At 49.1% G+C, this 17,298-nt stretch overlaps 1 protein-coding gene across 6 annotated transcripts in view; it reads left to right on the top strand.

Annotated features, from left to right (window-relative positions):
* The window catches only part of CUX1 (cut like homeobox 1), a 371,822-nt gene that overhangs the window by 168,730 nt on the left and 185,794 nt on the right, over nucleotides 1–17,298 (top strand). For all 6 annotated transcript variants that reach the window (XM_068565281.1, XM_068565280.1, XM_068565279.1 and 3 more), the window contains exon 3: nucleotides 4,280–4,327. In XM_068565281.1, the coding sequence (XP_068421382.1) occupies nucleotides 4,280–4,327 (48 nt within the window). The remainder of the gene's footprint in view (nucleotides 1–4,279; nucleotides 4,328–17,298) is intronic.

Below are 17,298 nucleotides of genomic sequence, written 5' to 3'. Positions count from 1 at the left end.
CGAGGGGCCACTCGACATGCAGCCAGTCCAAACGGAGAGGTGGGGGGAAGCGCCGCCTGTTTCAAAGACTTAATACCAACAAAGAATGTACACTATCTCGTTAATAATTTTTATATTGGTTACATAGGAAATGACAATATTTTGGATATATTGGGTGAAGTGTAACTAAAATTGATTTCCTCTGTTTCTTTTTGCATTTCGAAGGGAGCTGTTGAACGTTGTCAGCCACACAGGTGGCTGGCACTCGTTTGTGCTGGCAGCGCTGGCCTGGGAGATGGACCCCAGCCTCGAGGGCTCACATCCAGGCGGGGCAGTCTCTCTCTTGCCCGGTTCTTAACACACTTTGAGAGATTGTTTGTTCTTTACTTTATTTGCTCATGCACCCATTCCATGCCCTCTGAGTTCCCCCTCTGTGTGACCAGCCCGTTCTAGGCAGAGGCAACAGAGGTCTTTCCGCTGACCGGTCCGTGGCCTCAGAGGGGGCCTTGTGCACCCCACCCAGGGCTGCCCTGCAGCCCTCGCTGCTGTGCGCTGGGGGGAGCAGGCTGTGTGGGGGGCCTCTCTGGGACAAGGGCCCTGGCGTGGATTATAACCGGCTTCCGTAGGCCACCCTTCTGGATTTAAGGCCCCTCGGGCCTAGGTTTCCTCAGCAAAATATCCCCCAGCCCCGCGTTGGATGCTGGAGTTGGAGGGGGGGGGCGTGACCAAAACCCATCCCCTGCCCTCAAGCAACCCCCAGTCTGGAAGGAGGAGGGTACACTCCTGACTCTGAGTACAGCCCCCTTCACAGACTCGGAGTGAGAGGAGACAGGAAGCGTATGCCGTGCCTGACCTCAGAGCCTGGCTGCTTCCGGCTCTGCAGTATCCAATTCAGGTGTGTTGGAGGCCTTAGGGGTCCCCCTTTCAAGAGCCCGAGGGCCATCAGGTGCTACCAGCCGTCAGATGGAGCAAGGCAGGCCCTCAGCGCACGCCCATGGCTCCCAGACCACCTGAGGGCTCCCTGGTAAGTCAAAGACCACCTGAAGCCCATGGCTTCCCACCAGCAGTTGGGAGGCAAGCATTGCGTAGAGGTTCTCATCCTTGACCTGTTCATGTCTTATTTTTAAATTAGATTAATATGAGTCTGTGGTCTTTTGAGGGGAAGATTCGCCACACCCCTGTTCGAGCGAGGGCACGCACCGTTAACGCCCTTTACCCCCCACCTGTGGTTAGTGTGGACCCCGGGGGTACATGACACCTCAGTAACGAATCGCCTTCCTCACAGTCAGCCTTTTGGGAAATCAAACAGCAAACTCCATCCATCATCTTGTGTTTGCAGTTTGTGACCAAAGTACCTCAGTGCGATCATGCTGCCTGCTTGTCCCTTCCTGGGGGAGGCAAGGGGACTGGCCCACCCCCCTCAGAGTCCTGAGGGCTGTTTCCACCTTCATGTCCCCCCGACCCCCACAGAGAATCCAGGCCATGTAACCCCTTCCCGGGGCACAGTGAGCTCCCTGTGTGTAGACTTCCTGAGTAGTTACCTGCAGCGGCCGAGTTTCTCCCAAAGAAGCCAGGTTTATTCCTCGTGATGGAAACGTAGGCTTTACTGACCCTGTCTGGGGCCAGCCCGTAATCTTTCCTCCGTCACTCTTCACCCTTGGCAGCCTCTTGCCCCTCACTCTCCCTTTCGGTGTTATATCTTATCCTCTATGTGGCCGAAAAGCACAGTGGGCTAAATGAGATAGTGTATTCGTTTCCTATTGCTGCTGTAGCAAACTACCAGACTTGGGTTGCCGAGAACAGTAGAAACTTGTCATCTGACAGCGCCAGAGGTCAGAGTCCAGAATGGGTTTTACCGGGCAGAGTTACGTTCCTGTAGAGGCTCCAGGGGAGAATAGTCTCCTCGCCTCCTCCAGCTTCTCAGGCCGCCTGCGAGCCTTGGCTTGTGCCCTCCGTTGTTCTGACCTCCGCTTCCATCTCACATCCCCTCTGACTCTCACCCCCCTCCTCCCTCTCATCAGGACCATTGCGATTACATCAGGCCCACCTGGATACTCCAGGGTCATCTCCCCAACTCAAGGTCCCTGACCTAATCACATCTGCCAAGTCCCTTTTACCATGTAACCTAACAGAGTCACAGGTTCTGGGGACGAGGACATGGACATCTTTGGGGGCCGTTACCGTGCTTACCGCAGATAGCCTTGTTTATTTAAGGAGAGGCTGGCAAAGAGTTTGATTATTTTTTTGCCATGGAGTTTGGTGTAAAAATAGAGAAAATGACCCAATGGAGGAACAAAAGGACTTCTCCAAGGAAGTCACCTTTAAGGACGCAACCTATCGGAAAATGTATAATCAAAGGGGAAACTATAATTCCTCTTGAGCAAATACTTTCACAGGTTACAATACAAATCAATGTGGGTTAATTAGGTTTGGCAAAGAGCTTATGGTACAGCCCTGTCTGTTAGGTCACTCTGCAGCGGTGGAGATGTCCTGTGTCTTTGCATTCCAGTGCCGTGGCCACCAGCCTCACGTGTCTACTGAGTACTTGAAATGTGGCTCCTGCAACTGAGAAGCTGAATTTTTTAATTTAATCAAGTTACATTTGAACATAAAGAGCTGGTGGCAACTGTATACAACCCCGTGGGCTGGAACCAAGGGATCCTCACCTGGGTCTGTAGGTAGGCGTTAGGAAGCCCTCAGTGAAGTAACTTGCAGAGTTTTCTCCCAGAGGCGAAGGTCGATAGCTGTCCTCAGATTCTTAGAAGGGCTTCCTGGCACCAAAATGTCACAGGCCGCAGTCCAGAGGGAAACCACAAAGAACAGTGGAGCACAGGATACCTGGAGCCGTCGTTCTTCCTAACGCCGCAGAGCCGTGCGCTGTGGTCTCGAGCTGGATTCAGAGCGTGGGATGGAGGCCCCTTTCATTTGGGTGCTTGGCTAAAGGAACACAAAAGGCAGTTACCAAAAGAGCAGATGCCAGCGAGCCCGTGTGTACACACAGCTCAGCTCAGGGCCTGAGTAGGCCCAGAGCCAGGGCTACGTAGAGAGCTGCAGCGTTCCAGAGGCAGAGAGGCCAAGGATTCGTGTCCCCGGGCCCTCTCCTTGGCCCCTACAAAAATCCTGCCTGTCTCCCCAGCTCAGATGCTGCCTCCCCTGTGACACTGCTCTTCATCTCCTTAACCTGAATTTATCCTTCCTTTTATGTTCTCCCACAGCACAGGGGCTCTTTTTCTGAAATAATGTTTTACTTTCTCCCCATGTTATGGTTGGATTGGTACACCTTTACCAACACAAGTCCGTTTTACTTGGGAGTCTGCATCAGCCTCGGAGCTTCAAAAAAATGTAGGTGCTTAGGCCTTGGCCCAGACTTACTGAACCGGGTCTGGCACATAGGGGGCTGGCACATAGGTTACCGGGCTCAGTAAATACCTTATATGCCCCAGCTCTCAGTAAAGGAGATGTTGCCTTACACGAGTCCTTTCAAAGTGTTTGAAGTATTTTCTCCGTTACTTCTTTTTTTTTCTATTTTTTAAAAGTTGAGATAGAGTTGACATGTAAGATTGTGTAAGTCTGAGGTGTACAACATGTTGGTTTGTACAGCCATTTATGTATTACAGTATAATGGCCATAGTAGCATTAGCTCACACCTTTATCACGTCACATCCTTAGTATTCCTTTTATGCTGAGAACAGTTAAGATCTAATCTCTTAGCAACTTTGAAGTTCATAATACAGTATTGTTGACTGTAATCACTATGTTGTGCATTAGTCAATTACTTCATTTTAAATAAGATAAAATGTTCGCAGGTTCTGAAACGGGTACTGGTGGCTTAGGATAAAATTTCCAGTGACTGTATCAGACATGGATTCAAAATCCATGTACCTCCCATGAATAGTGCCCAAAAGTAGCAGCTAAAATGCAGGATGGTGACCCAAATCCACTTCAGATACAAGCAAATCAAACCTACCTTATAATATTCCTGTGGTATTCTAAGCAAATTGTCTTAGACTGACACCAGCAAAAACTTTAGTCCACAGCATATTCAAAATGAGGTGTATATAACCAGGACTCAGAGAAAATAAAGCTTAGTGGTATTCTTAAGTGAGTTCATTTAAACAATGGGGCACAGTTGGCGTTATTTACGTGTATGAGGGAGGGAAGGGGACAGGAGAGGCACCGGGGTTGCTTTATGTAATGGTAACCAGCACCGCATTCGAAGCTGTTTTTAGGAGACCTTAACGAATGTTTCCTTCTCTTTTCTTCTCCCATGGCTGCTTCCTGACCCACCTTCTCGCCCCAGGATTTGCGCAAGCAGGTAGCGCCCCTGCTGAAGAGCTTCCAAGGGGAGGTAAGCGTTTATGTTTCTTTTGCATCCTGAGCCGCCTTTCTGTTCATCACGCTTTCTTCCTGTTCTCATAAAGTAAGTGCCACTGGCAGTGTACTTGCTCGGAGGGAGCCTCCCCGGCCGCACCGACCCGTCCACGTGCAGGTGACGGGCTCCTCAAAGTGAGGCTTCCACCGATTCCGCGATTAAAGCCCACGTGGGCGGGGAGGCGGGATTCGGGATGTCGGAAGCCGCGGAGGAATCCGGGGAGCAGTGGCCGGCGTATCGCACTTCCCACGGTGGATTGGGCTTGTTCAGACCCCAGCCTCGGAGCCCACAGACCTCCCCGAGCTCACTGGTCCCCTGAGCTGGCTGGGGGCTGCAGCCACGAAGTCTCCCATGCAGAAAGGACGTGCTCCGTCAGTCTGGTGCCTTCATGCACAGCCGTGGGGGAAAGAGGAACTTCACAGGCAGAAGCCACGAGGAGTGGGTTTGGGCTCAGTATAAGGAACGTTTTCTCATGGATGCTTCCAGAGAAGGGCCAGGCAAGGTGGCAGGCAGGCGGCCGGTCATCTGAGACCTGTGTGCCCTGGATGCTGTTCATCACAGATTACGCGGGCAGTCGGGGTGGGTGACACGCCTGCTCCTTCTCTGCCCTTTGTGTAGACCCTCGGTGAATTTCAGAAAACCAGAAATGATGTTAGTGTCGGGGAATTACTCCCTCTCAGCTTCTCCTGTAGGAGTGACGACCTAGTAATGACAGCCAGGAGAAGGAGCCAAGACTGTTTACAAGTCCTCTAAGGAACCCACGCCGGTGGGATCTTAGAAATTTTGTGTTCCTGCAGCTTCCCAACTCACAGAGAGCCCGGGAGGAGGGGCTGGATGCGGGGAAGTGAGGGGGTGAGTTGGGGAGTGCCAAGAGGCTGGGATCCTGGCGCCCCCCCCCCCCCCGAGCTTCCAGCGAGAGATCGGGGCTGCCATTTGGCAAACTCTTCAGCACGCGGGTGACAGCAGAAGGTGTGGGATCCAAGGAGGCGGCGGAGGCCAGAGAGGCGATTCCAGGACGGCGAGGGTTGCCTGTGAGGGCAACAGCCGCAGTGAGGCTGGTGATGGCTGCAGATTTGAGAGCAGTGCAGGCGGGGGGGCTCCTCTCTCTGTTTATAATTTCCTGCTGCAGGAAGTGCCCCGCTACCCCGTGCTTGGCTCCCTAAGGCACAGAAGGACATCAGTAGCCCAGGTCTCGGAAGGACTTGAATTGCCCTTTCCTCAGAATTACATCTCCAAACCCTCATCTTCTGAGTAAAGCCATCACCTTACACCTGCCCACATGTGATCTAAGCTCTTCTTCTACCTGTTCAGCAGCTTTTGTGAGACCCATCGGCTTAGTGTTTCTCTGGTTGAAATAGCTCAGGGTGCTGTTTCTGTTGTTTGCTTGTTTTTCATTCTTTCTGAAAAATTTCCAACCTACCTAAAAGTAGAAAGACTGGTATAAGGAACAGCTGAGCACCGTTTACCCAGACTCCTCACCTGTCAACGTTGTGCCACGTTTGCTCCCCTCCCCCCACCCCTTTGCTCAACATTTGGAAGTGAGTTGCAGCTAGCCGGCCACCCCACACCCTCAGCGACATGGGCGTCTCCTAAAATTAAGGGCATTTGCACAGTAACCCCGAGTATCACACCTGGGAAAATAACACGAATTTCATGATATCTGATATTCTATCCAAAATGAAATTTCCCGTTACCCCTAAAATGTGTTTTATAACTGCTCTACATTGCATTTGATGGATATATATATATATTTCTCTTTTCATATAGACACTCTCTCCACCCCCTCACCTTTGTTATTGTTATTGTTTTTTTTGTTGTTGTTGTTTTTTTTAAAGACTCTAAGCCAGTTGTGTAGATTATCCCACATTCTGTCGGGGTGATGGGTTTACTTCTGGCAATATATATTAAATTTAAAATGCCTGTGAGACATCTAGGCTTCCTATTTGCCTGATTTTTTTTTTTAAGGCTATTTGAAAAGTAAATATTTTTATAGCACCATTAATATCTACCAAGCTGCTGCTAATTGCTATATTTATGTTAAATAATGTATGCTTTCCAATAAGCTGATTTGAGCAGAGGGGGCTAAATCCTGCTCGTTTCTGAAGACTGAGCTTGCATAGCAGTGGGTAACTGCACGTGGGGACCACGAGTGCAGGGATGACCAGGGGCCGCGTGTCCTGATGCTTAGATGGGGTGGGGGATCCATTGTTTTTCTAAAAAGCCACCTTCTCTAGTAACCAGAGGCTCGTTCTCGTACCCATCGCTTGAGTGTCTGCTGCTGCAGTTTTATTTATCAGATATATTCTTTGAGTTCATCCCAATGTGCTTGAGGTCCCCTAGAAGAAAGTACTGTGTTAGTGAAAAGGTAATCTTTGCCTCAGAATTTGTATAGATTTCTTCCTTACTTGAGATCCCCAAAAGAAAAAAACAAAACAAAATAAAAATAAAGTTTTCGGACAGTGAGAAATTCACAGACAGAGGCCTTTAGGATTCCTGCGAGAAGACTTCTTTATTGTGTGTCATAACGTCACGGGAAACGCTAGCCGGGCCAGGGTGCCATTTACGCCCTTAGGTGTTTTCTCATGGTGCTCGGTGTAAATCCAGACACCCTCCTGCCTGTGGTTTGTGGGGCCCACGTGGTTCAGTAACTGCTCACCTCTCTAGGGTCCGCTCACTCCTTCCCTCCTGTCCCAGCATACATGGCCATCCTGAGTCTCTGCCAGGCCCTTGTGCACTGGGCGTCCTCACTGGCCCCCGGGCCTTTGCACGGCTGACCTGCTTCCTGAAACGTTCCTCTTCCTTCCTCTTTACCTGGCTCACTTCCTCAAGGAAGGTCTTCCCTGAGCCCCAAAGGATGGGCCAGGTACACCCCATCGTGTGCTCCGAGCTACTTGTGACACATTTGTCATCATACCTGAGAGCCACCTGTCACTTTGTCTCGGTTCTCCTTTCGTCTGTAAAATGTGTGAAGGCAGCCACTGTATGTTGTCCTATTGGCCATTGTGTTCCCAGCACCCGACGTAGCAAGTGAGAAGCAAAAAGTATTCGGGCTCTCGAAGTGGTTATTGATAAATGATGGGACGGCCAGGTTCCCCCGGGGGCAGTTTTTAAAGCACTTTGCCTCTCTCCTTTCTTCAGGATCTGTTGTTGTTCATAATGTGAGAGGGACCCTGGAAGGTATGCTCAGGAAATACCTTTAGAAGAAACTAGTAAATAACGATTTGTTGTCCTTGATTGAAAGGTTTGGGATCATACAGTCATAATGGTTATTCATAATTGTTATGGCAAAGTCATCAAGTTTAACTCTTACACCCAACCAGCTGATTGGCGAGGCGGAGGTGGGGAGGGTCAGTCCAATTTAAGGTTTATTTTAGTCCAGTAATCAGACAGTCCCTTCAGTGAAGTGACAGTCACACTCTCTAGGAAAACGCTAAGTCTTCCAAATTGCCTCCCCCGCTCCTAGCTCCTCTCCCTGAGAAGGGTCCTCGTACAGAGGTTGAGGGGGTGAGGAGTTGGCTTAGGCCCTACTTCTCTTGGCTGTAGGGGAGCTGCATACTTAACGCAAGTGTCCTCAGGGAGGAAAATCCTCTTAAGAAATAACTTAGTTGCTTATATTAGAGGGGAAATAAACGACTAAAAATCCATGAGCTTAGCATCCAGCTTAAAAAGTTACGAAAGTATGATAGAATAAGCTCGAAGAAAAGAGGAAGAAGTAAATAAAAAATGCAGTAATAATATATAAATTAAAATGAATGAAAAAGAAAAGAAAGACCCAAGAAAGAAACAGCCCAAAAGTTGGTTCTTTGAAAAAACTACTACAGTAGAACAAACCACCTTCCTAAATCAAGGGTAAAAAAGGTTAGGAAGGAAAACAGGATAACTTTGCAGCTGCAGTAGAGATTAAAAAGATAGTAAGGGAATATTATAATCAATTTTATGTCAATAAATTTTAAAACCCAGGCAAAATGGACAAATTTCTGGTACTCTCTGATGCACCAAAGCTGATTAAAGAAGAAGTAGAAAACCTGAATAGCCTTATAACTATTGCAGAAATATTTCCACAAGGTCTAGACGGTTTTATGGGAGAGTCCTATCAATCATTCACGAAACAGATAGTTCTCTTCTTTTGCAAATTGGGAAAATTTCTTTTCCTTCAGAAAATAGAAAAAGAGAACACTTCCTAACTCATTTTATGAAGCTAGTGTGACCTTCATACCAAAACCAGACAAGAACAGTATAAGAAAAGAAAAAGTCTGTCTTGTTTATGAATAGATACGCAGAAGTCTTTAAAAAGGTATCAATAAATTGACTCCATCAAGCTCCATGTATCCCAAGAATGCTGTGTGGTTTAAAAGAAAAAAATTAGTTAATGCAAGTTAGTAATCATTCTCAGATTAAAAAGGAAAAATCTCAAAAGTTACAGGAAAAGAATTTGGTAAATTTCAACATTCATTCACGATTGAAAAAAAAGAAAACAAACTACCAGCAAACCAGGAATAGAGGGGAAATTTGTTAACCTGGGAAAAGGTATTTATCAAAAACCTGCATCAGTCATCATATTCAGTGATGTTAAAAACATTCCCTATAAAATCAGGAACAAGACAAAAATGCCTACTGTTGCCACTTTTATTTAACATTGTACTGGAAGTCTTAGAAGACTAGTCTTCATGGAAGACTAGAAAAAGAAATAAAGTACAAGTATTAGAGCAGAAGAAATAAAACTGTCATTTTTCAAGTGAGCCTCGATTATTTAACAAGGTTACTAGATACAAAATCAATATAAAAAAGTAATTGCATATCCTCTACATCAATAGCAAACTGAAAAAGGATACCACTGCAGATAACAACAATAAAATAAAGGATACCTAGAAGTAAATATGACAACACATAGGAACTCTTTCTGGAGAAAAGTATAACATTCTTATTGAGCAATATTAAAGAAGAGTTAAACGGAGAAAGTCAAGGTATTCAAGGAAAGAAATTCCCACTACTGTATTATTAAAGACATCAGTTTTCCCCAAGTTGATGATAGAGTGAGTCATTGTAGTTTCAATCAAAATTCTAACAGTGTTTTTCATGAAACTTGAAAAGCTGATTCCAGAATTTATATTCAAGAGCAAATGGTCAATAATGACAAAGATAATAGTAAATAAGAATAAGAGAGAATTTGCCCAACCAGATTATCAAAGCTACAGTAATTGGCACAGGGACAGATAAATACACCAGTGGGACGTAGTGAAGAAATCAGGAACTGACCTGTGCATATACAGAAGCCAAATATATTGCAAACATGGCGTTGCAGATCAGTGAGGAAAGGGTGGACTTTTCAATAAATGGTCTCCTGACCATTGGTTATCCTTATGGAATTAAATGAAATTAGATCCCTACCTCACACCATATGCAAACACAAATTACAGGTAAAGACTTAAGGTAAAACTTTAGACCTTTTAGAAGAAAATGCAGAATATGATGACTTTGGGTTGGGTAGGATTTCTTAAACAGGAAACCATAAAGGAAGACATTGTTACTTTCAACTACATTAAAATTTTAAAGTAAAAGCTTTCTTTTTCTCATGGAAAGACAGCCTAAATGAAGTGAAAGGTGAGCTCAGTGCTGCTAGCTCAGTTTCACCTTTATGAACTGGGAAAGGGCGCCACCTCCCTCAAGACATTTTCCTTATCTGTTGGAAACTTATCATAATAAAGATTCAAACCTATCTGAACGTTTTTCATAATAAAGATCAAATGCCCCTGATGTGAATGTTGCCCCCTTGGGCCATACTGTGAACCCATCATACATGGGGTATCCTTGGCCACAACTCACAAACCGGGAGGAGGTAGTTGCCACACACATAGCCGACAAAGGATTAGCATTCAGGAAAAATTTTTTTTTTAACTTTTACCTATTAATAAGAAAAAAACAAACATCCCAGTAGGAAAATGGGCAAAACCATGAACAGCGTTCTCAGAAGAGAAAATCAGAATGGTCAGGACACATACGAAGAGATGCTCAACCATATAATCAAGGAAAATACAAATTAAAATAATCTAAATGCGCCTTATGCGTATCTACCAGGCTGGCCAAAATTCAAAAGTCAAGATAAGAGCATAAACGGGTGCAACCTTTTTGAAAACCTATCTGGCATCAGATTCTCCAGCTGAAGAAGTACCGATACTTTGACAGAGGATTTCCACTCCCAGACATACACCCTAAATAAACTTAAACATGGGCCCCAGGAAACAAGGTCAGGAATGTTTGCAAATGGTAAACAAGTGGAAACAACCCGCTTTCCATCAGCAGTAGGAAAAATAAGTAAAGAATGATGTAGTCATACGGTGGAGTACAACACAGCAGGGGAAAGTGAATGAAATGCACAATGGTGCAATACTGAGCTGATACTGTTTAAGGATACATTTGCATTATTATATAATAGAACCATAACGGAAAGGTTAAACAGGAAATCCAGAACAGAGGTTGCCGCATATAGGCACAAAGGTGGTTTCAAAGGTCATGGGAATGTTGTCACTCACAGGTGTTCATTTTGTTATTTGTAATTTACGTACTCTTTTGTAAGTATGAACTACTTCTTTCCAAAAGAGAGAATCGTGCTTACAAGGCAGTAGCTACATAATTCTATTTTCGCATGTCAGAAGCTGAGTATTATTTTCTCCCATCTCTTTGCATTTTTCTTCTGTGATAAAGCACATTTGTGAAGCTGTTCAAAATGGCATTTGTGGGACCGTTAGCAAGCGCTGTGCTCAGTGCCTTTTCAGGCATGTGCTGCCCGGTCTCCGCCATCCCGGAAAGGAGCCGCTGCTTTGACCTTCCTGCCAGCGGATCTCCAAAGCTGTATCCATCTCTCCTGTTGGCTCCCACTGTGGGAGGATGTGCCCCTTCCTCAAACACTGGTTCCCACCCCCCCCCCCCCGCCCCACCAACACTGGGGCTTGAAGCCCAGCTCCTGCTTTCTCAGGAACCACAGTCCTACAGGGACCCCCTCCTGTGTCTTCAGTCTCTGCTAGTTTCTGGAGTGTTCTCAGCAGCATTCCTACAAGTGGTAGCATGTGCCATCTCGTGAGGTAGGGAGGGAGACAGACTCCTTTCTCCCCCAGCCTCTTGGCCAAGCTTCTCCAAAGAGCCGTCCATCCTGTGCATATACCCACCCCTGTCTGGCATCCACCCCGCTCTTCCTTGACCCTTTAAGTCCTCAGCTCTCTTACCCCAGTGACATTCAGCCCACCTGACCCTCTCTTGATAACCTCTTCTTTTGACATCCCGTCATACTGTGCCCGCTGAGGTTTCTGTTCACTTCTCTGCCTGTTGAGTTTTAGTCTCCTTGGGCTGTTCCTCCTTTTCCCTTCAGACCTCTGAAGAACGGCCTTCTGTGCTGTATCATCTCTCAGGATCTGCCTGCGGAAAACTCAGGTTTCTCTCTCTAACTTGGTCTTCTCTTTGGAGTCCCAGCTCCTTCGAGAATGCCTGTGTGACATGACCTCGCCGTTTTCCGCAGGAAAGACTTCTTAACCCACGGCCCACCTCCCCTTCTCTGGCTTCCATGCCTGCTGAAATTCCCTCCTCCTCCGACCCTTACCTTCTTGGGCATAACGCCCCAGGTGGCCTGGCCGCCTCAGCTGGAAATCCAGGACGCCTCCTCTCTCCCATGCCCCCACCTCCTCCATCCCACCTCCAAAGTGCACCATCGCCGTCTCCCACATGCTTGTCCAGTGCCGTGTCGTGTGTCACCGAGACCAGTGGTTCCCTAACTGGTCTCTGTTCCCGCTCTTACCCACCCAACCCCCTCCTCTCCTCTATGCATCAGCAAGGATTGGGTCCTTCCTTGCTTCCAGGGCCTCCCCAGTGCCCTGGGCCTTCGGGGTGCCCTGGCCTGGCCGCTGCCTGCCTCCCAGCCCCAGCTGTTCCCCCAACCCCCCGACCGGCCCTCTCCTACTCATCCTGTAGGGCTCGCCTCAGGTGTCACCCCTCACAGAGGTGTCCTCTGATGGTCAGTCCAAACTGAGGCCCCTTTATTTCTCTTGTAGCAAGTTGTTCCATTCAGAGTGCCCTCCTCTGTGCATGTGAGTTTTCACGTCCGCCACTCTCTAGATTTTCCGTCTGTGTTGGCCTCCGCTCTACACCTAGACCTGGCCCCAGTCAGCGTGCGGCAGGTGCCCATTGGCTGCGTGGGTGGAAGCAACATCCTCATTTCGCAGATGAGGAGACTAAGCCCAGAGCAGGGAGGTAAGGCACCCATCGTCACATGGGTGATAACGGCGGGCCTGGGCCGTCTGGCCTCCCAGACCGTGTTCTCCAGTGATGGTGCTCGGGGAGTGGGGAGGTGGCGCCCTCTGCCCCTCCGTCCTCTCAGTCAACTCCCTGGTCTTTGATAAGGACAACTGATGTTCATTTAGTGTAAAGCGCTCGGCAAACACAACTTCAGGCTCCCTCCCCTTCCAACCAGCCCCTCCTGTATCAGATCTGGTGCTGCATGCCTGGTCCCCGTGGACACAAATATCCATAACTTTGTGCAGACCCTTTGGTGCAACCCAGCCTGTGCCCCTTGGAGGAGTGGGGTGCGTGTTAACTGATGTCACAGTGTCACCTGCTGACGTGGCCCACGGGAGGGACCAAGCCATCATTTGGGACTTTCCTTTATACTGAAGGTCCACTGTATACATAGCACCAATGGTATTCAGAGCCTCGGTCTGGCCGTGTGAAACCCCACATGGGCTCTGATGCTGGGTTTTACTCTCTCTGTTCATTTCCTCATTCAGTAAAACCCCCGAGAGCCGACTGTGTGCAGCTCTGGGCCAAATAGGAGCTGAGGGCGCAGCCGTGGATACAGTTGACAGGCGCCTGTGTCCTAGTGAAGGGACACAGGAGTGATGTCAGATGGTGACAGTGCTGTGAGGGAAGTGATAGGAACGGAGACGCGCAGGGGGGGCGGGGCGGCTCCTCCAGAGACGGTCCTCGTGGGAGGTGACGTTGGGGGGAGACCTGCGTGATGAGAAGGACCCGCCAAGCACGGAGCTGGGAGAGTGTCGGGCAGAGCGGGGAGGTGCCAAGGCCCCGAGGAGGGGCAGTGCTCGGGAGGAGTGGGGACCGGAAAGGAGGCGGGGGTGGGGGGTGGGGGGGGGCTGGGCCGAGGGAGCGAGGAAGCCAGGCCAGAGCAGCCAGCGGGGGACGGGTGGGCGGGGGTCTCACGGGCCACGAGACGGGAAACTGCCTTGAAAGGCTCTCGTCCAAAGACGTCTGAGTGCGGTGTAAAGCAAAGGACCGTGCACACTTGCAGGTCCGTCTGATAGATCTAATAAGAAAACAGATGAAATGGATTGAGTTGGGTAAATAGTCCATGAATTAGTTAAAAGTGACTGAGTTTCCAGGGTGCCCTGTGGCCTGGGTCTGTTGTCCTGTCACATATTTATGCGTTCAGATCTAAAGGCCATGGCTAAATAAAGCCAGGAGGCCCGAGTGCTTTACTCCCAAGAACATTTCGCAGGGGTTTAGAGGCGCTGGGCGCTGGCCCGGGCACTGCCGCTCCGTCTGCTGTGAACTCGGGCGGCTCCTGGGCCTCTTTCTGTCTGACTTCGCGCATCTGTAAAGTGAGTGGGTGAGCGAGGGCGTCGGCAGGGAGCCCCGTGGCTCTGAAGTCCCGTGTGACTCAGTGGCCTGGTACGTGGGTTGACTATCAGCAGCAGAACAGAAGAGGGGACGTTTTCCAGCAATTATATCTGTTCCTTGAAGGAGCGGTCATTCAAGGTAGCGAGTTTCCCGTTACTGGGAGTGTTCAGACAAAGGCCAGGGGACCACCTGTCAGGGATGTTTTCAGCTCCTACCCTGTCTTCAAGGCCCAACCCAAACTTTGGAGCCTCCGAGTCATCTCAGAATACCCTCGCCAGAAACAGACCCTTCCCCTCCTCATCTCTCGTGGGGCTTCGTTTGTATCTGTCTTGTGATTTTTGAGCCTGGAGACATTGTCTTTATTTTCTAGTTACTGGAACACAGTTTAGCCCTATACTAAGCCTTATGCTTCTGAAATCTAGATGATAGGGAGTGTGTGTGTTACACATGCACACACACGCGCACTTATGTCCCCATCATACCTGTACTTAGCAAGTACCACATTAAGTGTTGTGGGCAGGCTGGTAGTCGAGAAAATTGGACCAGACAGGTGGGTCCCAAAGCTGGTCCCCGGATAGCCCAACCGGCTGCCTGAGTATCACCCCATGTTTCCAGAAATACAGCTCCCCGAGCTCCTCCCTCCAAGGTTCTGATTCAGCAGACTGGGGAGGGGACCTAAGAATCTGTCCTTTTACAAAGTCCCCACTGATTCTCACGCGTGGCTGATTGTAGGACCCACGGGCTAGGCTCCCCCCAAGGGCAGTTCCTCTAGGTCAAGTTCTGGGTCTCAGCGCCCGCTCAAGCACCCTTGATCCCTGTGTCAGGAGCTCCGTGTTTTCTCTTTAAAATGTATTTCCAGGCGTCATGTCCTTGGCTTCTGCTCCGGCCAGGCTGGTCTATTTACCGTCACCGAACATGCCTTGTGGTTTCCTGCCTCTGCCCTTTTCCTAAAGTCACAGCCTCCGTTATTATAACCTTTTGCTCTTCCTCACCTATAAAAATCGTTTCCATCCGTTAAGACCGAGCTACAAGTCTGCCTCCTTCGTTCCTTTTGCAGACCATCTCAGCCTGCTGCTAACTTTTTCCTTTCAAGGGCCTGCATCTTCTCCCCGACTGTGTATCTCCCTCTTTGCCTGACCGAGCTGGGTGAGGGAGGTATTCTCAGCTGAAGTTTCCTCCCTCTTACCTTCTCCTCATTAGCAAGGACTCACCGAGTCCTGTGTTTGAGGCTCTGCACCAGGTTCCTAGTGACCCACAAGAAAAATAAGGTGGCCTCCCCTCCCTGGGGCCTCAAAGGCATCTGCCAGTTTGAGCCCAGTGTCCCCCCTTTTTTTTTAAATTTTTATTTTATATTGGAGTATAGTTGATTAACAGTGTTGTCTTAGGACTTCCCTGGTGGTGCAGTGGTTAGGAATCCGCCTGCCAATGCAGGGGACGTGGGTTCGAGCCCTGGCCTGGGAAGATCGCACATGCCGCGGAGCAACTAAGCCCGTGCGCGACAACTACTGAGCCTGCGCTCTAGAGCCCGCGAGCCACAACTACTGAGCCCATGCGCCACGACTACTGAAGCCTGCACGCCTAGAGCCCGTGCTCCGCGACAAGAGAAGCCACCACAATGAGAAGCCCGCGCACCACAACGAAGAGTAGCCCCTGCTCACCACAACTAGAGAAAACCCGCGCACACCAACAAAGACCCAACGCAGCCAAAAGTAAAATAAATAAAATTTATTCACAAAACAAAACAAAACAATGTTGTCTTAGTTTCAGATGTACAGCAAAGTGATTCAGTTATATATATACATGTATCTATTCTTTTTCAAATTCTTTTCCCATTTAAGCTATTACAGAATATTGAGCAGAGTTCCCTGTGCTATACAGTAGGTCCTTGTTGGTTATCTATGTTAAATATAGCAGTGTGTACATGTCAGTCCCAAACTCCCAATCCGTCCTTCCCCCCTGGTAACCGTAAGTTTGTTCTCTAAGTCTGTGAGTCTGTTTCTGTTTTGTAAATAAGTTCATTTGACAGGTGAGCACAGGGCGGGCCAGGCACCCTGAGGACACGGCAGGCTCTGGCTGGAGGTCAGGGGAGGCTGCCGTCCTGACCCGTTTCCAGGGGAACTTCCTTCTCAGCCAACACGGCCATCTTCAGACTCTTGGGCCTTTTTACGCACCTGGTAGTCAGGGTGACTGTGGTGGCAGTGGTGACGGTCGTGGCAGTGACGACGACCGTGTGTTTTAATTCTCCTCCTCCGAAACCCAGCGGCCTGGTGACTGCAGCGTCTTCCTGTAGGCCCTCTCCATGATGGCTCAATTAGGGGAGCAGTAGGGCTGTGGTTCAATATTCAGGCCAGCTTCCTAATTGAAAACACATTTTCTCCTGCAAAGCTGCAGCTGGTTTGGTTCTGCTCATGCAGAAAAGGATATAACCTTGCATAACATAGGAAATGAACGGTTGAGAGAGAAGCCAAATTCAATTTCAGTCAGATACGTTGAGGCTAAGCCCGTGATCTATGGAAGCCGGTGAGCGAGCCGAGCGCACGTGGAGGGGGTGCGCTCAGCAGCCCATTCATCACGGCCGCCCGCCCGGTGCTGCGTCCGCCGCCGCCGCCTGCGCCACCGCGCCCGCCGCGCCTGGGCCGCGGCTGGACCGCAGCCAAGCACTCCAGAAGTTAACCTCTTAAAGACCTGGAGCTGCTTTCTGTTGAATAAATGTAATTTTGTGGTCAGAAATAAATGCTTGTGATGGAGCCGGAGCTTTGAAAACAACAGCCCGCCAAAGCTATTACAAATTGCTCCGCGCCGGGGAAGCCAACAGCATACATGAAGATTCCGAGGGTACGGCAAATTGATTTCGGCCCAGAGCCCTGCAGCTCTTCAATAAAAGTCCTATTAAGCCATTGTATGTAATGAACAATCCAGAGCAAATCTAATATTTTCAGCAGATAATTATTTTTAACATCCTCTCGGTAACCGTCGGCAGAGTTCGTGGATGTTTACGGCGCACAGCCGCGCGCGGCAGGCCCTCCCCGGCCTTCCTTGGCTTCTCTGCCGGAGGACCCGCGTCAGGTGCCCTTGGACGTGGTGCTCCCTGAGGGTCCAACGGCAGACCCTGCTCCGGAACAAGGCCACGGAGGGCTCCGGGCTGCTCTCCCAGGGCCTGGCGCCCAGTAGGTGCCTGGGAGATGTTTGTTGAAATGAACTGAGTTGAAATGCAGAAAAGGGAGCTCAGAGAGCCCTAGAATAAACTAGTAAAAAGATACGTTGGCAAAGCTGACTCAGAACCTGAGGGTATAGAGATCAGAGGGTCACAGGTAATTAATTCGAGGTCC

This window comes from Eschrichtius robustus, chromosome 16, assembly GCF_028021215.1.
Source record: "Eschrichtius robustus isolate mEscRob2 chromosome 16, mEscRob2.pri, whole genome shotgun sequence".
Classification (NCBI taxonomy): domain Eukaryota; kingdom Metazoa; phylum Chordata; class Mammalia; order Artiodactyla; family Eschrichtiidae; genus Eschrichtius; species Eschrichtius robustus.
The sequence above is the reverse complement of the archived record's forward strand: the minus strand, read 5'-3'. Positions and strand labels throughout refer to the sequence as shown.